Source organism: Coccidioides posadasii, chromosome 2, assembly GCF_018416015.2.
Source record: "Coccidioides posadasii str. Silveira chromosome 2, complete sequence".
NCBI classification, from domain to species: domain Eukaryota; kingdom Fungi; phylum Ascomycota; class Eurotiomycetes; order Onygenales; family Onygenaceae; genus Coccidioides; species Coccidioides posadasii.
Genome location: NC_089408.1, coordinates 1,607,606 through 1,624,652, shown reverse-complemented (window position 1 = coordinate 1,624,652; position 17,047 = coordinate 1,607,606). Strand labels below are relative to the sequence as shown.

Sequence of the window (17,047 nt, the reverse complement as noted above, 5' to 3'; positions counted from 1 at the left end):
GTGTGTGACAATACAATACGTCAACAATACCTTATTCTGATTACCGCCTTCCGTCATTCCGCTGGGATTGAACCGCCGCCGACATTTTATTCCAATTATATTTAGGGTGTCTGTCTGAATATGATATCGCTACTTTTATATAAAAACTCGGTCAATTTATATTTATATATTCCCTTCTAGCTTTCATGAAGACTTGAGGCGAGTACAAGGGCCTTGAGCGTGCTAGTAAAGCGCCAGACGCTCAGCGCGGCAAAGATTTGACTGTAGCTATTCTACGGAGTACTCCCAAATGTAGATTTCTTTGAAAGCTACCGGGTGTACTGACTTAACTCACTTCTTCAAAATGCCATCTGTGTTGTCTTATGCGGAGTTTGAAGCTAGCAAAACAAGGAAGATGGATAACCTTATCAGGGTACGGAGTACAGAGACGCAAATCCACCGTATGAAGAAGATGCCAGGGATAATATTAGAGTCCTGGTTAGTAAGGAGCACGGGTCTATCTGGGGTAGCGTGCTGTAATAACCCAAGCTTCGCAGATTCACCAGGAAAGCGGGAATACAGATTGCCGTCAACTTCCTCTATTTGACCGGAATCTTTGCTATGTAGCTTCCCTAGTTTTTGTGATGCCGTGTATTTGATCCCCCTATACGGATAAATCCCATGTCTGAAATACTCGAAGCACGGATCTCCAGCTTCAAGGTCCAGTGGTTGAACAACTTGTGCCCGTATTCTCACTCTCAATGATCCCAAAGCCAGCTTGACTCTTAGCGATGTCGTGTCGTTGCCCATCAGCAACAAAATCAAAAACTAAAATTCCAACCGGGATAGCAAGTCGATAGGATCGTGGGTTCGCTCTCATTCCCCTGTGATGCGTCTGCACTTTCAATTCGAACTTCCTTGTATGGAACCGTTCAACGGCCTCAACGAGATACACCATTCCTCAGCATAGTACGAGTACGGAGTACTCCGTGCTCCATATATCTCCCCCTTTTCGAGCGCCCCCTGGGTGAAAGTGTGGACCAGATCGGCAGTTACCAAGACAGACTAGGGGTTGAGCATCGGATAGACCCCTTCCCTCACACGGAGGAATGCATCATAGAGAAGAAGAATGAATGTGCGTTGGGGGGGTGTGTGAGCGTGTTCTCCCGGAGTCTGCTGGCAACTTTTTGCGAACCCTTGGGCGATTTTCAGCACCTGCCACTCTGGCAGGGTTTATGAGAAACAAGCCTTGCATTATGGAGGAGATAATTCCATTCTCATTCCTTAGAGGCCCGAAGTGCGGGAGGAGCTCGAAAATTCTTCCAAATGCGAAGAGATTGTTTGGGGATGGGTAGAGACACCTACTGGCTTTTTGCAAGGGGTTTAAGAATCAAGATCTCATAGTACCAGTAACGAGTCCGAAGCGTCTGACTGTGATGAACCATGTGGCTCTAGATTGTACGTTATGTGATGCACGAATTGCTTCTGTTAACATGATTGAAGGTATGAGGAAAATGGAGGACGTAAGGAGGAGCCCTCATGTATCAGATGCCAACCCCTCAGGACCGAAGCCTCTCACCCGCCAACAGTCACAATGTGACTTAGGGCCGCCAATATTAGTTGCTCCGGGCAGGGCCAAGATGGAAGTTTGATTTTATACCAGTGCACTCGAAATGTCAATTCTGGCTGCTCCCTCCCAGAGCTTCCGCGCGCAGCAAACACTAAACCAATTTGGGACTAGTTGCTTAGTTGGCTTGATAGTTGGTCACTGCGCCACAGGCGTGGCTTGATCCCGTCGAGCAGTGAGGCGATGCAACCTTGGTACCTCTGCCGGTGCGATGACCAACCGCTCTATCCACTGCAGAACAACGAGTGGCTCGAGGGAGAAATTATGAAGTTTGAACCGTTGTTAGCACATAGATAATATATCGAAAGGCAATATTTGCAATGGAGGGCCTTTGGTTCAATGTGGACGGAGGGTAAGCTCATGCCCAGCCTCGTTTGGCGGTCTGACTTCCTTACACTCGTCTAGCTACGTCGAGGGGATCGTTCGGGGATATCGCAACAACCTTCTTAATTCGCAAAGCTACGGCAACTTGACGCAATGCGATACGATAGATGGTGGGTAGCTCTCCGAAATTCACACACCGAAAGCACCCTATTCCAGCAAGATACTCATCTAAACGCAATCCAGATGTTAAGCTACAACTCGGCCCTGCATACGGCGATTTCCTTGCGTCCCTTCCTCCTAACCCATCCACATCCTCCTTAGCCGGCAAGACAACGGAGAAACTTGTTGCTGAGTTTCGCTATCTCCAAGCCCAAGCAACCGGCTCCACCGCCAAGTTCATGGAATACCTCACGTACGGATATATGATCGATAATCTTGCTCTCCTCATCACAGGCACTCTCCATGAACGAGATACACGAGAATTACTTGAGAGATGTCATCCGCTTGGCTGGTTTGAAACAATGCCGGTGCTCTGTGTTGCCACAAACATCGAGGAATTGTATAATTCTGTGCTGGTCGAGACACCCTTAGCGCCATATTTCAAGGGGAGCTTAAGCCACCAAGATTTAGACGAGCTAAATATCGAGATTGTGAGGAACATGCTATACAAGAATTATTTGGAAGACTTCTATCAATTTGTGAATACTGAGCCGGATCTCAGAAACTCTCCAACCTCGGAAGTTATGTCTGAAATACTGGAATTCGAGGCCGATCGTCGTGCTATTAATATTACACTTAATTCATTTGGAACAGAACTTTCTAAGGCTGAGAGGAGAAAGCTGTACCCCGAGCTCGGAAAGCTGTACCCAGAAGGGTCACTGATGCTTTCACGGGCGGAAGACGTCGAAGGAGTTGCTCTCGCAGTCAGCGGTGTTACCGATTACAAGGCATTCTTTGATGCTGTGGGGTTGAACCAAGCCGGAGGTGGTGGACTTGGAAACATGGGCGGTGGTACTGGAAGCGATGGGAAGAGCTTGGAAGACATGTTCTACCAAAAGGAGATGGAGCTATCGAAACTTGCATTTACCCGGCAGTTCACCCCGGCCGTGATATACGCTTGGGTAAAGCTCCGCGAACAGGTTAGTTTTCCCCGGTCTACACGATAGTAAATCATCACAATGCTAATCATCATGATTCATAGGAGATCCGAAACATAACATGGATTTCTGAGTGTATTGCGCAGAATCAGAAGGAGCGGATAGGCAACTATATCAGTGTGTTTTGAGGACTCAAATCATATGCAATTCATACGAGGGCCTTTAAGGGTTGTTTAATAGGGATTAACAGGTTGTGAATTGTCATTTTGGCTTCTGTGATTATCGCCTTTAACTTCTTTTCGGCGTTGAACGTATTTTTTTTACTGAGTACCCATGGCTTTGCTAGACTGAGGCATTCTAATAAATGCTGTGTCGATGTCGGAATTTCAGAGCCTTTCGCTCGCCCCGTGTCTGTGGCTTATAGCTGCGATGAAATCATCCGAACACCCTATATGCCAAATGGTGTCACACGAATTATACGAAATAGTTATGGGCATCCTGAAAAGTGCTGGGACACAAACCTTAAACTCTACCAGAAGCAAAAGGGCCCATGTTGATATGTACTGTACAGTGGCTAATTAAGTGCTTCTTTCCTGAGCGATGTACTGCCAGAAACATTGGAACTCATGCCGGGTGTAAGCCTTTTCATATCAGTATGACATCGGTCATAAATACATATTTACAATGCTAGATCACCAAGGAAGTCATACCTAGAGGTTTCAAATGGAAAGTCTCCCCGCATGACAGGTAGATTCGGATAATTTTCCAGAGTGTCTCTATTGAACAGAAACTATCTCTGTAAGGCTATGTACAACGTGACTTAGGCAGTAGATATGGCCAACAATTGGAACTTATAAAAGATCATTCCTGCATGTTTGAACTTTGCAGTCCTCGCTGAGTCACAAAAACAATGAATTCACAGATTTTGCTAACTATCCACAGCTTATTCAGGAGCCCAACTGGATTGCAGTGGATCCCTATTCTTCTCTGTCCTGTGTTCCAACAATCTAAACCAGAGACAACCAGAACATGTCCGCTTATCATTTCATGTGGTGTGGGTGTGTATGTAGACATGTATGTAAGCAAAATGACTGACACAGCAATGGAGACAGTGCAGACAGGTACTGAGATGTACTTGAAAAGGGAACAAAATCTCAAGTCTGGCCAACTTCCTCTTAACACGTGCAGCCAAATTTTCCTCTCCTTTATGTATCACGTGATGCAGAAATGATAGTACTGAGGACAGAACAAAAAGGGAGAGGTATGATAGAAAAAGAATTTTTTTTTTTTTTGGTTTAAATGGGGAAAATAACATGCATTGTGTGGTATCCGCAACCATCTAGCCAGACATAGTTCATGAAGAAACCATGAACAGGGAAGATCAGGTAAAACAAGATAAGGAATTTTTGCCATATTGGCATTGCTGTATTAGGTCTAGGCTTTTCTTTTTTGGGCGGGACATTATAATGTCCACATGGAGGATGTGATTTAGGCCAAATTGACAATTAGTCTGCATGAGCAGAACAGAGGAGATGAGGCAAGAGCCCCGCTTAGTCGTACTGGAAAAGAACACTGATACTCTCTCCATGATGCACACGACGGATGGCCTATAATTATGGTCAGCAACTGAACATGGAGAGGTGATCGGGGCATTCACAGCAATCTCACCTCTGCAAATACTTGGCCTACTTCCAAAACTTCCAACTTTGGACAGCGCTTCAAGTGATCATCTTGGTCCACAGTGTTAGTAACAATCACCTTATCAAGCCCACTCGCATTGATCCGGTCAATCGCATCACCGCTGAGAATTCCATGCGTCACCAGCGCATAGACCATCGATGCACCTTCCTTTTTTAGCAGCTTGGCAGCGCGAGTGATGGTGTTGGCAGTATCAGCAAGATCATCAATCAGGATACATGTGCGGTCCTTCACATCGCCAACCAACATCATAGTGGCGTTCTGTCTGTCTGCAATCTTTGTCGGACGGCGTTCCTTGGTTAAGACTACGGTTAGTCTGATCATCCGATGGCCAGACAAGTCAAGGCGGTGTTTACCTTGTGGATCAATGCAAACTCCATGCCCATCGAGTCAGCGATGGCCGTAGCTCTTTTAGCGCCACCAGCATCCGGACTAACAATAATGCAGCTCTTATAGTTAGGAATATTCTCTTGAATGTATTTTTTGAGCAATGGTCGACCATAGAGATTGTCGACTGGAATATCAAAGAATCCTTGATATTGGGGATCATGCAAATCCATCGTGATGACGTGATCTGCTCCGGCGCAAGTTAACAAGTCAGCCACAAGGGTCCCTGCCTGGGCAACCCATTGGCGGTATCCAGGGCGCGGTTGGAAGGTGCTCAATTTAGATGAGGTCGACGTCACGCTGGCGGAATCATCGTGAGAATGTACTCCGTTGACAGGAGCTGCATTCCGATCGCCCTTGGTCGCCGCCTCATATCTAATGGAGTCCATGGTGTCGCTACGCTTCGGAACGCCATTGACATAATGGGAAATGCGCGCCTTTTGCGGGCTCGTGTTGCCAGAGCCTTCCCGGTCCTCAAGCTGTGCAGTCGCAAGGCCCTTTTGTAACCCATCTATACCGTTTACGAGGCCGAGGCTGTCTGCTTTTGCGGGATGCGGGGTTGGTGGGGTACTCTCGAAAGTGTACGCAGGGCTAGTGTCGTTCCGGTTGGTGGGAGACTTGACCAGGGGAGCTCCAGTTTTATTATATGGGATATCACTCTGGCGAGAATAGGGGAAAAGAGGGAGCACCGCAGTGACACGTTTGGCTGATGCCGTTTTGCAGGCCGAGATGGTGATAAGGAGCTCCATAAGGTGATCGTTTACTTTTCCTCCACCGGATTGGATAATATACACATCTTTACCCCGAACCGACTCATATATTTCCACTCGAGTTTCTCCAACGGAGAATTTCGACAGCAAGATGTTTGCCGGAGGAATGCCGAGCTGGTCGCAGATGGTTTTGTTCAGGTGCGGGTGGGCAGTTCCACCCAGCACAACGATGTTTCGAACCATCTTGAATGGCTCGTCAGGAACTGGGGATGGCAGTTTTGGAAGGATGAGGGCCAAAGGCGGTTGATGAGATGAGTTTGGCACGGACTTCCTTGCACCTTAGGGCTGTGACGAAGATGGGCCGTGCGAACGAGGGTGGGAGTTACCGGGGACAAGGCGAAGGTCCAACGAGTAACGAACTCTGGAAATAGGATCAGAGAATCACAGATCCCATCATCGTTGAGAATAACGACGGGAGAACAAGACGATCAGAGGTGGAGGGGTCATCTTGAAAAAGCAGGTCGGAATTATGGGTGGGTTGCTTGGGACCAAAAAGTCCACAGGAAAAGCGAGAAAAGAGATTTAAAAATAAAGTTGACAGTGGATTGGGTGGGATTTCGGGCAAATCCATGCAACTCGAACAGCTTTTTCTGTGGTTCCGACACCCAGTCACGGGACCCGCGCTGTGAGTGGCTGGATTATCGTTGACGCGGGCCGAACCAGCCCAGCGCTAGGCCCAGCTGGGAATGGTCGGGCGGTGAGCTTGTGTTAGCCGCAGCCGCAGCCTCAGCGCGAAACCGGCAACGGAGAGGGCCGCTCGTCGGGCAGCACAGGGAACAGGAACGGGGAAGCAAGGGCATGGCGGGCGTCATCCAGCCACGCGAATCGATGGGCCCCAGCTCAGCAAATAGCAAACTTGTGTGCGGCTGCTGGCGTCACGTACTCATGTCTTCAATGACATCAGGGATGGATCGCGAATGGACGTGGCAATTGCAGCGCTGCAAGTAATCCATGATATCCATTCTTGAATAGTTGCAGTAATAATACATGAGTTCTACAAACCAAAATATAATGATCATCAAAACGCAGAAACCGAACGCCTGCCATGGTCATAACAGTCATCTGGACGGAGGAAACAGAAAGAACGCATCCAGTTAGTCTCCTGTATCCACTTCCCTGTAAACAAAGTCAGTCGATTCCAAAGGTAGAAAAGGCAGCGAGGATGGAATGCAAGCTCACAAATCAAGTTGTACCCCATTGCTGACGCCGTAGTCCTCCAGCGTGAGTTGGTCTTTGAACGGCCTTTCTCCTTGTCGCTTTAGTAAAATCTCGTGTGGCTCGCGACCTATCCGCGCAGCTACCTGTGCCTTGAATAATCCTGTGAGACTGACACGTTAGCAAGACCAGGATCGCAGAGGAGGTTGTATGGTGAAGGGGCAAAAAGGGAAAAGAAAAAGAGAGGGAAGGGAAGCATTGCGGCCTTACGAATTGGATCGGATGCAAGACAGGGAATGGCAGCTTTTGTGCCGAGTCGGTCGTTGACGTGCACAACAATCATCGGTTCTGCAGGGCCCGCTGGCTTCTTTTCCTTCTTCTCCTTTGGCTTTCGTTCTTTTCTATCGCGATCCTCCTTACTTCTGTTTCTCTCCGTATCTCGATCTGGAGCTCTATCCCTATCACGGTCGGACGGCCTTCTGTCTCTGTCTCCGTCTCTGTATCGTTCTCTCCCGCGGCCGTAGTCACGGTCTCGATCTCTGAATGGTGATCGTGCCCGATCTCTTTCTCTATATCCGCGCTCTAAGCCTCTTTCTGGCTCTCTGCCGGAGATATCGTCATCGCGACGGGGCTTCTCCTTCCACCGGAATCCGCTCTGCTTCTTGCGCCCTCTGTCTCTGTCTCTATCATCATCGTATCGACGTCTTCTTGGCGACCGACTTCGACTTCTTCTTCTCTCCTCTCGCCGGGGGGAAGGAGAGCGATCTGTCCACCTAGGCATAGAGAGGGAGGGAGGGAGGCGGGGAAGTTATATGGAATAGATAGGGTACCGGGAGGTAGCTCGTAATCAGAAAACACGGGTTAAGGCCGCCAACCCTCCAAGTTAGGCTTGGTTGGGCAGATGGCGGGGAAGAAACGCCGGGCAGCGACAAGAGAGCGTGTTGAGGGGATGAGAGCGCGCACGTGTGCCTGATCCTGCACGGGGAGAGGTTGTTTGGTGCAAAAAGCTGAAAACTAGAACGCCGAGAGCGCAAATCACCGTTCAAAGGGATCAGGGTTCCAACGGGCCGCACCGCAGCAGGATTCGGATCTGTCGGGGAGGCTACAGCGGCACCTGAAGCCCGAAAGACAACTCGAGGACACTCTTATGGGCGAAACCACGGTGTCACGTGAGCAAACTGTACTGCGCCTTACAGCCAGAGAATTGAGTTTACGGAGAGCTGGATGGAGCTCCACATCGCAGTCTGAATCGTGCTGCATTTCTGAAGTTGCGAGGTGCATAGGACTGTGAAGTTGTGTGACCGGTTTCCCTTCCTTGCCTGTATTGCTAGACAGCAAGAGGGAGAGTCACTCCTTCGCCGTTCCCCATGCCTTCTCGTCTCCTCGTCGAGCGACCATCTCCAACAACTGTACTGTTCACTGTTTCCAATGCTCCCTCACGATCGTCGATTACCTCGAAACTCCTTTTCTACCTCGAAATCCTACTGCGGGTCATAATTTTTGCAGCTGTGTTGCTGGTCGATGCTGCAAAGCTTCGCGACTACGCATTCTGCCAGGATGGAATTATACCATGGAGCAACGTCTGGTCCAGCCCTGCGGGCCTCATGGCATGCCACATCGCAGACCGTCATCTCTGGCAGGTAATCGCACCAAGTAGTGCGGTGCTACTGTATCTTATGGTTAGGAAAGGTTATACGGGTATGTTTGAAACGATCGTTAGGCTCTCCTATCTACGTCGAAGCTGATAGATTGTCAAAAGAGGAATCCCTCCTTGTGATCCGCGGCCTCGGCGTTCAGACTTCCACCTCCTCAGCCACCTATTTTATGAGTGCCACAACACGATTTATTCCGACAACTCAAATACAGGACATTGTCATTCATGAAGCGTTCAAAGGCTTTGAAGTCCGGTTTTACTTGGCGATTATCGTGGAAGCCGAAGCGGAGGTAGTCGTTGTATTCCCGGTGCGCAAATCGTAGAGCTAGCATTGGAGAATTTGCTGACTAGAGATAGAATCTCCTGCCCCGGCGTAATATTTTAGAAGAGGTTTGGAAAGGGGTTCGCAAGTGCCTCTATAAACCCGGCCCGTAACAGCAATGACTATAGTTCGACTCTCGAAGGCATTGTCTTCATGGAGATGGGCAGGGTCGACCACGCAAGGATCTTGATAGAAACTGAAGCCCATAAGATCAACTCAAGCAGCGTCCTCAACATCGGCTGAGTGGGTCTTATCAGCGCCATTTTTGGCTACCCTTTTTCCTTTCCTTGTCCATCTTGCATTTATCTCTTCCACAGTATCATTCCTCCGTCTCTGCATCAGCGGTACGTATTTTCCGCTCAATTTCCCGTCGTTTCCACCATAGAACATCTTCTGACTCCGGTTAAATATATCTTGAGTAGGTTGTCTAAACCCTCCTCTGGCAATTGAGCTGCTCTCACCTTGACTTACCACAAGGTCTAGCAAACTTGCAGCCAGGACTTCGTCAATCTTGCGTTGTCTCCAGACAGACCATACTTCGTCAACAGCTCCACCTTGTCCGAACTTTCCATCGCTTCTTCCTGACCTTGCGGTGCGTGGATCTCCTGCATATACCCAGTCCAGTCCGTCTCGACCTTCTTCTTCGGACTTTGGACCTGGGAATACACAATCCCACAAAACTAGTGGAGCGTCCGAAGCGATTTCATACGTTGGTCGTCGAGGGTTTTTGCTGACGTCCAACAGCTCGGAGACAATGGACGGCGGCTCAAGTCCTTGGCCGATAAGAAATAGGATACCAACCATATGCCGGACTTGATGCCATAAAAACGCGGATCCATGAACGCTAAAATAGTACACTTTCAAAGCCGCATTGTGGCCGCCGCTGGCTGCACGTTCTTGTTGGCCTGGGTGTTCGAATTGTTGGAAACCCTGCTGCGCCAAAAAGGCCGGCGGGAGCTTGCTAGCATCTAAAACTTGGATATCCGCATGGGATATCTTCCGCACAAAATTCGTTATCTGCTTACTCGCGTCCACTTTGCAAAAGTTTCTAAAATCGTGGGATCCGATAAAGCGCTTTGCTCCTTCTCGCATTGCGTCTATATCTAACCAGCCTTCCCTCATTTTGGCACCCGACGTATCACCGGGCCTCTTGAGGAAGCCGAACGGTCCTGGAGTGGGGCAGAAAGCCGGCTGAGTGAAAAAGTATCGATATCGACGCTCGCGACATGAGAATCTAGCGTCAAAACCTGGAGGTGGATGAGGGCACCATGCTAGAATACGAATATCCTCGGGTAGTACACCGTTTAGCATCTGTATATAGGGGAGTTCATCTGCAATATCATCCCAAGCTTCCTCAGCCTCAAGATCACAGACATCGATGTCCAACCCGCCAGGTGGACTTTCCACAGGAGTTACTGATGAAGGGATGTCTGGGGTTTTAACTGGCTCGACATCTTTCTTCTTCTTCGGCTTCGCACTTCGAACCCTTACACCGACGACCTGTCCGAAAGCGCTGACTCCGCGGTCGGTTCTTCCACACTTAGAGTAGTCACACCCTTCCCAGTCAATTGAATATGGACGCAATAGCCTATTTCCAGCCCTATCAACGTTATCTACATTCTCCACCGTCTTGGGAAAAATCAGGCGAGATTTTCGTAAAGCTTTAAATAGTTCTTCTTCGATAGTAGGCAACGGTGTGATATTTCCGTTAGCGTGTTCGTATCCATTATATCTTTGACCGAGATACGCGAACTTCAAGGCAATGAAGCGGGTGTTGTATTTGGACGGATCAATGTCTCGGGCTGGTCGTGCTGCTCTTGAGGAAGACCTCGACGGGGTAAGTGGACCAGGAGGATAGGAGTCGCCCGGATTGATTAGCGGGGATGTGGGCGGGAGATCGTTGGTGGGCTTGCTACGGCCACGAGGTTGGTTTTCGGTGGAGGAACTGAGCTGTTGTTCCAATTCCGTGATTCGCGAGATAAGGCGGGCAGTGTCCCAGGTTGAGTAGTCGGGCTGGGGACCTACACCAGCGGCAGACGGGGTGTCACTTGTGGCGGACATGGCCGTTGAAGAAAACAGGTGCTTGGGGTAAAACTGCCGGCGTGGCAAGGGAGAAAGGAGAGAGACGGCAAATTTGGAAGCTCCTTTAAAGCAATGAAGTTTCCTGACGGGAGATATCATCCCTAGTTCGAGAGAAGTCTTCCAGCTCCTCCTGCGACTCGCCTAGCTGTTCGCTTCGCCATCTCCGCGTCCAAAAACTGATCGGATGGTGTGGTAATTTTGTTACATATACTGATCAACTTAGCCAATCACACCCTGTAGAACAGCCAGATGAAGGTATTATCATTACAATCACGTGCAACGGCCGCCCTTAAAAAGGAGCATCGCGAGAGCTCCCAGCTAAGCTTCACTCGGTCGGGGATGATATCCCCTATGAACTCAGATCAGGAAAACACAGGACAGTATGAGCTGATGTACTCATACTAAGTTCTTAACAAAGGAGTTTATTCTCCTATATGGAGATCTTGCAATGTGTGCTTTGGCTGGAATCTCAACAATGTTGGGCCCTCATAGTCCAACTTGCTCTTTGGCAACCCACCAAGTTGGAGTGTGCCTCTGCTAATCCCCGTCAATAAGGGTGTGACTGCGTTGTGCTTCTTTCTTTTGGTTGTGTCTTTCATATGGACTATAAAAGGCATGAAGCTTTTCAATCTTAGGGGGGAGCCGCGCACAGCCTGGTGGTTTACAAATCGCCGAGAAATGTCACCTGTGCGGCAAATCATCAGGATGCAAACCCCTGGGATCTGTGTTCTGTTGTTCTCCTCTCTTCATGAGGTTGAATCTCCATGAAATGTTTACCGGGAGTCATCTTCTAGAGGGCCTACAGCTTCCACCATTCGTCATTTCAACGTTCAAGAAGTTGAGTTCATACAACGAGCCTCCTTTTTGTCTTGCTTCCTTGCCCAGTTCCGAACGCGTCTCGAAGTGAAGGCTTACAACCGTCAAGATGTTTCCTGAGCCCGAACTCGTTGATAGCACTGGTGTGCTATCATACACAATCAAGGTCGAGTTCATTGTCAAGGTCAAGGTCGCGGAATTTTTTGACCGACAGGCACGAAGTCTTTCCTACCTGCAGAAAATGCGGGCCATTCACGAGGAAATGATCCAATACTTAAGACGATTCGGTGTGGAAGTGAACGAATACAGATCCTACGAGGCGGATTTGCAGGCTTGGACCGTGGAGAGAGGAAGCGCCGTTAGTGTCGACGATGTCTCTGACGTCGACTATGGCTCTGAGGAGTGGGGGTTCTTCGAAGTGAAACTGGCAAGCCCCGTATTGCCTTATTATCGTCTGTCAATGTTCGAAGTGGAGCGAGTCCTCCTCCTGATCAAAGACGAGTACACCACGATCATCAATAAGTCCTGCACCTTGACCGTTCATGTAGGGCACATTGAGGACGAGCCTTACTTAGAGACCTACGAAAGTTACGGATTCTGTCTTCCGGCCGTGCAGACCCTCTTGCAGCTCCTTTGGAAATACGAAGCACAGATCAACGCTATTCACCCCGAGCATCGTATTCAAGGAAATCCCCGCTCTCTGCCGCCGAGCAAAATGCTGGAATACATGCTGTCGAGAACCATCATGGAAAGGATTTGTGATTGCAGAGATATGAACGCTCTGCATCAGCTTTGGGAAGGAGGACTTAGTTCAGAGCAAATTCGTCAAAGAGTCGCTGCATACAGCATCCGTGGGCTCACCGGCATTCCAGGTTCTGACACCCATACCGGAACGATCCGATTCGGGCAGCACCAGGCCACTCTTGAGTTCGACGATATCAAAAACTGGGTTTGGTTCGTGGGCTCTCTGGTCCAGCTGGCGGTTGAACGCGGGCCTTGCGGTGTTCCGCTTACCCTCATGGGACTCGGGGGTTACACGCGTCAAGTTCCCTTGAGTGAGGTTTCCGCGATTCATTTCATCAAGAAAATCGCGAAGAAAGACCAGTATTTGTTTTACAAAGAGCAATTGGGTGATTATTACTACTTCGACGATCCTGATGACTTTTGAAGTGCGTTGCGGGGTGAAATTTTCTTCCTTGGAAGTCGATATGGATGAGCACTGCTTTTTAAAGTACCGGTCATCACCACTTCCCTAAGGGTTGATTATGGCGTAGAACGCATTCAACATCGACGCGACTTTTCGAATATCGGTCATTACTCATCACCACCGTCCCAAGAGTTATGATTGCATGAAGAAGCTTTGGAGTTGATATGGATGCACACTACTTTTCAAATATTGATGTATGGTTGAGAGGTGCATGGAAAAACTTCGAGGTTGATACGGGTGGACAGCAACTTTTGAGATGTCAGTCAGCGCCACCTTTACAGGCGCTGATCATTACTTAAGATGTAGAATACCTTATGTATGGCTTTTATAGGGCACTGAGCCTAGCAGAGGCCAAGGTCAATAAATGTACGTTGTAACAGCTTCAATTTGAAGGCTATCTTTTCTTTTTACCCGGGTAAACAAATGGCTGAGCGGAAGTGGGACAACGATTAAGTACGCCCCTAATTGGCAGCACAGGGCCTTCCCCCATATGACTAACGAAATCAAAATGGATATCTTTCCCTCATAAGTGCCGTCAAACAGTTTCACGATGCCTTCCACCGCCAGGACAAATAGTGGGCAAAAGAAAGAGAAATGGAATAAACGCATCTAATTATTTCAATATTTGAAATTTTTTGGCTTTTCTTCCTCCGACAAAAAGTGAAATGGGGAATAAAAATGGTGGTGAGCGAAGGGTCCTTAAGAATGTCGCAGGAACAAGGATAAAGTGCTCAATGTCGTGATTCGCATCTGTTTCCAGACCCAACACCAGATTCCCTCATATACTCAAATCGAAATCATATTTTCTTTGCGTTTACCATTTGGTCTCGCCAGCAGGGGCGTCACCTGCCCAGCCCTCAGCAGGGGCAGTGCTAGTAGCCCAGTCGCCACCAGTGGCTTCCCAGTTAGGAGGGGCGGTAGTTGAAGCAGCAGCAGCGAAAGCAGATCCACCAGCGGCTTCCCAGCCCTCGGCACCGAATCCGGTTTCAACGGCAGCGGCGCCAATTTCCTCGACACCAGGAGCCTTGGCTTCCTCGAGCTCCTTAGCCTCCTCGGCCTCAGGATCACGATAGAAGTAGAGATCAACAACAACGTCCCATTCGGTCTCACGGTTAGCAAGGGTGCCGCGGAGGCGGAGGACCTCACGGGCGAGGAGCCACCAGACCAAACCGATAGCATGGCGACCCTTGTTGTTGGTGGGGATAGCAACATCAACGAATTCAGTTGGGGAGTCGGTGTCGCAGAGGGCGATAACGGGGATGTTGACGTAGCTGGCCTCCTTGATAGCCTGAGAATCGGTGCGAGGATCAGTGACGATGATCAAGCGGGGTTCCTTGAAGGAGCGAGTGATGTAGTTGGTGAAGCTTCCGGGAGTGAAACGGCCGGCAATAGCAACAGCACCGGTGTGAGCGGCGAACTTGAGGACGGCACGCTGACCATAGGGACGAGCGGAGATCACACAGATATCAGCGGGGTTGTCGATAGCGGCGATGATGCGCGCAGCAAGGACGATCTTCTCCCTACAGTTTGCGCAAACGATCAGCATACGAACCTCGGAGAATATCATACCTTGCGCGACTTACCAGGTCTTGCCAATGTTGATAACGTTGATGCCATCGGGACGAGTCTTCCAGAGGTAAGGCTCCATGTGAACCTGCAAGTTCTTGGAGCCGAGATGGCACTGGGCAGCCAAGAGCATCTCAATATCCTGAGATGTGGCATTGAAAACCGGAGGGAGGTTAGAGGGGGCCATGATGGGCGACTGATATTTTGGGTGGAGATGAGAAAGAAAATATCAATCGTTTGGCTGTTGTCGGATGGAGAGAAGTGGAAGGAAGAGCAGCTCGGTGACAGTTTCGAGACGGTCAATTTCGCGCTTCTTCGCAGGCGGTTTGTGTGGTTCCGGGGAGCTTGATGTGCGCTAGACCTAACCCGGTTAGTGAAGAGTTGGTTAGGGCAGCTTATCGGAGCCAATGTCGGGCCGATACTTGTGCATTATGTCAGCACTTGGCCCAAAAGTTCGACAAGAGCGAAGGCCTTTTCGAGAATTTGCGGCGAGAAGGGCATTGAAAGGGGACTGTCAGCGCTGTCAAAATGCCGCCACGAATTCCAATTCAATCGTGTTCCAAATCCCTTAACGGTTAGTAGTTTAAACGGGTTGCTTGACCCTGTTTTTCTGACGCAATTGCTACCTAGGGCCACTATACAACTGGTTCGCTGGCCTCTCTCTTGGGCCCAGCGTTTATTCCAGATCTGCCTCATCCAAGACGAAGCGCCAAAAGAAACACTATGACCCGTTTGCATTGGCGCAGGCTCGCCAAAGGAAAGCTGCGAATTTGTCCCGGCAGCGTGGTTTAAAAGAAGAACGTGAAGCCGCGCGTGGAGATCCGGTGGTGGGAAAACCGACAGCTTTGACCGAGGCGTTGCTAAATGGGCAAGTTATCCCTCCAAGCTCATCAGCGGCAACCAGCGAGGCACCGGCCAGCTCATCGGATCTTAACTTCTTTCTGTCGGCGGACGAATTGAACTTCGCCCTTGCACGCTCGGAGAAAAATACCCAGCCTGTGGTAGAGGAGGGCCCTTCTTTCGACCCGCAAAAGGCGGAGGAGGAAGCGAAAAGGCACTCGGCCAAGCACAAGAATGCCGAGGAAGCAGTGAGACGTATCATGCAGATGAACAACGCCAGCAGCAAAGATCGAACACGGCTGAACATCCAGCGTTGTATCGAAACGTTCGGGCGACATAATACAGACGCGGCTCTTCCTCCAAAGCCAGAGGCCCCCTCACACCCTTCTGCACCTCAACATCCTCCCAGACCATCTCGTGCCGGTCCAGATACCGGTTCATCCGAAGTTCAGGTCGCGATTTTAACCACAAAGATTCTTACTCTTGCAAAACAATTGGAGACTACTTCACACAAAGATAAGCACAACAAGCGGAACCTCAGATTACTAGTTCATAAACGACAAAAGCTGCTTAACTATCTTCGGAAAAAGGAACGTGGGGGTCCAAGATGGCAGAACTTGGTGAACACACTCGGTCTCAGTGATGCGACTTGGAAAGGGGAAATCAGTCTATAGGAGCGATGCGTGGATATATGTACTGTACTATTATTTCTCTTTGAGTATTTTTCCCAGGTAACATTGTATTTATGTTTTCGCTTGTGTGTACCAGTCGTACGCTTCGATGATGCTGGGTTTCTTCGAAATTTCTTGAGTTTTCAATGGGTCGAGTGACCAGTCTATGGAGTATAGTACAGCGTCTATACATGGTCTTGATCTCAGCGGCTTATATACATTGGATGTATGTATTCTCGAGTAGTTATGGGATGTTGTCGTGTGCCCAATCTTGGACACATTGGGATTTACTGAAGTCCCGCAAACGGCCACGGCCTGGCCTACAGTGTACTGCATTCCGGTTGAAAAGATGAGCTTGTTTCCACTACACGCAGCGGGATATAATGATTCCCCGGGAAGGTGCACATCGGACTACGTTATTTCGTCATATGTGCCGACTATTCGCACCCTTCAATACGCGCGCGAGAAGGCGGAAAAATTCGATTCCGTTCGTGAACGTGAAAATACTTTACTACTAGCCGTGATGGGGAGCACACCAAAACGTAGTCCCCTTAAATATGCTGTTTAAGAGGCGGAAAAAATTTCCGAAGTTCTCCCAAAGTCCACTGGTCGTAATGTTTTGTATTGTCCAAAGAAAGAAGATGTTGTTATACGATGCATCCAGAAATCTTCGATGATGCATTTCGCATGTCATGGGGAGATGGATTACTCAAATCCGTCTCACAGTAAAATCCTTTTTGACGATTGGGAAACGGACCCATTCTCTGTTGCGGAGATGATAAGCTTGAATCTTGAACACGCTAGATTTGCCTATCTTTCTGCATGCCATGTCGCGAATAATAATGCTTCGGG

General features: G+C 49.1%; 8 protein-coding genes across 8 annotated transcripts; 4 read left to right on the top strand and 4 right to left on the bottom strand.

The window, feature by feature from the left end:
• Window positions 1-1,814: 1,814 nt before the first annotated feature.
• On the top strand, window positions 1,815-3,478 carry VMA6 (H(+)-transporting V0 sector ATPase subunit d). The gene is made up of 4 exons (XM_003068664.2): window positions 1,815-1,958; window positions 2,012-2,100; window positions 2,174-3,069; window positions 3,132-3,478. The coding sequence occupies exons 1-4, from the start codon at window positions 1,927-1,929 to the stop codon at window positions 3,213-3,215; spliced, it is 1,101 nt and encodes a 366-aa protein (XP_003068710.1). The 5' UTR covers window positions 1,815-1,926; the 3' UTR covers window positions 3,216-3,478.
• A 352-nt stretch (window positions 3,479-3,830) lies between these two features.
• PRS5 (ribose-phosphate pyrophosphokinase) lies at window positions 3,831-6,360 on the bottom strand. The gene is made up of 3 exons (XM_003068665.2): window positions 5,082-6,360; window positions 4,696-5,019; window positions 3,831-4,634 (listed from the first exon to the last, which is right to left on the bottom strand). The coding sequence occupies exons 1-3, from the start codon at window positions 6,063-6,065 to the stop codon at window positions 4,578-4,580; spliced, it is 1,365 nt and encodes a 454-aa protein (XP_003068711.1). The 5' UTR covers window positions 6,066-6,360; the 3' UTR covers window positions 3,831-4,577.
• Window positions 6,361-6,820: 460 nt separating this feature from the next.
• Window positions 6,821-8,179, bottom strand: D8B26_003043 (uncharacterized protein). The gene is made up of 3 exons (XM_003068666.2): window positions 7,308-8,179; window positions 7,062-7,200; window positions 6,821-6,998 (listed from the first exon to the last, which is right to left on the bottom strand). Exons 1-3 carry the CDS (start codon window positions 7,816-7,818, stop codon window positions 6,977-6,979), a joined length of 672 nt encoding a protein of 223 aa, XP_003068712.1. The 5' UTR covers window positions 7,819-8,179; the 3' UTR covers window positions 6,821-6,976.
• A 225-nt stretch (window positions 8,180-8,404) lies between these two features.
• On the top strand, window positions 8,405-9,126 carry D8B26_003042 (uncharacterized protein; the record flags this gene model as incomplete). Its single annotated transcript, XM_066124027.1, has 3 exons — window positions 8,405-8,735; window positions 8,797-8,999; window positions 9,049-9,126. The coding sequence occupies 3 exons, from the start codon at window positions 8,405-8,407 to the stop codon at window positions 9,124-9,126; spliced, it is 612 nt and encodes a 203-aa protein (XP_065980102.1).
• A 103-nt stretch (window positions 9,127-9,229) lies between these two features.
• On the bottom strand, window positions 9,230-11,074 carry D8B26_003041 (uncharacterized protein; the record flags this gene model as incomplete). The annotated part of the gene is made up of 1 exon (XM_066124026.1): window positions 9,230-11,074. One exon carries the CDS (start codon window positions 11,072-11,074, stop codon window positions 9,230-9,232), a length of 1,845 nt encoding a protein of 614 aa, XP_065980101.1.
• Window positions 11,075-12,020: 946 nt separating this feature from the next.
• D8B26_003040 (uncharacterized protein) lies at window positions 12,021-13,079 on the top strand (the record flags this gene model as incomplete). Its single annotated transcript, XM_003068669.1, has 1 exon — window positions 12,021-13,079. The coding sequence occupies one exon, from the start codon at window positions 12,021-12,023 to the stop codon at window positions 13,077-13,079; it is 1,059 nt and encodes a 352-aa protein (XP_003068715.1).
• An 853-nt stretch (window positions 13,080-13,932) lies between these two features.
• RPS0 (40S ribosomal protein uS2) lies at window positions 13,933-14,871 on the bottom strand (the record flags this gene model as incomplete). Its single annotated transcript, XM_003068670.2, has 2 exons — window positions 13,933-14,638; window positions 14,702-14,871. 2 exons carry the CDS (start codon window positions 14,869-14,871, stop codon window positions 13,933-13,935), a joined length of 876 nt encoding a protein of 291 aa, XP_003068716.1.
• Window positions 14,872-15,167: 296 nt separating this feature from the next.
• Window positions 15,168-16,477, top strand: D8B26_003038 (mitochondrial 37S ribosomal protein uS15m). The gene is made up of 2 exons (XM_003068671.2): window positions 15,168-15,258; window positions 15,315-16,477. Exons 1-2 carry the CDS (start codon window positions 15,213-15,215, stop codon window positions 16,196-16,198), a joined length of 930 nt encoding a protein of 309 aa, XP_003068717.1. The 5' UTR covers window positions 15,168-15,212; the 3' UTR covers window positions 16,199-16,477.
• Window positions 16,478-17,047: the final 570 nt, after the last annotated feature.

What these genes read in the sequence shown, in the direction of transcription:
- D8B26_003043 (XM_003068666.2), bottom strand. Translation starts at nt 7,818, where the DNA reads ATGCCTAGGTGGACAGATCGCTCTCCTTCCCCCCGGCGAGAGGAGAGA. An exon ending in TCTTGCATCCGATCCAATTC is followed by an intron (nt 7,201 to 7,307) that starts GTAAGGCCGCAA and finishes TCAGTCTCACAG; the next exon opens with GATTATTCAAGGCACAGGTA. An exon ending in AATGGGGTACAACTTGATTT is followed by an intron (nt 6,999 to 7,061) that starts GTGAGCTTGCAT and finishes CTTTGTTTACAG; the next exon opens with GGAAGTGGATACAGGAGACT.
- D8B26_003038 (XM_003068671.2), top strand. Translation starts at nt 15,213, where the DNA reads ATGCCGCCACGAATTCCAATTCAATCGTGTTCCAAATCCCTTAACG. An exon ending in GTGTTCCAAATCCCTTAACG is followed by an intron (nt 15,259 to 15,314) that starts GTTAGTAGTTTA and finishes ATTGCTACCTAG; the next exon opens with GGCCACTATACAACTGGTTC.
- PRS5 (XM_003068665.2), bottom strand. Translation starts at nt 6,065, where the DNA reads ATGGTTCGAAACATCGTTGTGCTGGGTGGAACTGCCCACCCGCACCTG. An exon ending in AGTTTGCATTGATCCACAAG is followed by an intron (nt 5,020 to 5,081) that starts GTAAACACCGCC and finishes GTCTTAACCAAG; the next exon opens with GAACGCCGTCCGACAAAGAT. An exon ending in TAGGCCAAGTATTTGCAGAG is followed by an intron (nt 4,635 to 4,695) that starts GTGAGATTGCTG and finishes CCATAATTATAG; the next exon opens with GCCATCCGTCGTGTGCATCA.
- VMA6 (XM_003068664.2), top strand. Translation starts at nt 1,927, where the DNA reads ATGGAGGGCCTTTGGTTCAATGTGGACGGAGG. An exon ending in TGGTTCAATGTGGACGGAGG is followed by an intron (nt 1,959 to 2,011) that starts GTAAGCTCATGC and finishes ACACTCGTCTAG; the next exon opens with CTACGTCGAGGGGATCGTTC. An exon ending in GCAATGCGATACGATAGATG is followed by an intron (nt 2,101 to 2,173) that starts GTGGGTAGCTCT and finishes AACGCAATCCAG; the next exon opens with ATGTTAAGCTACAACTCGGC.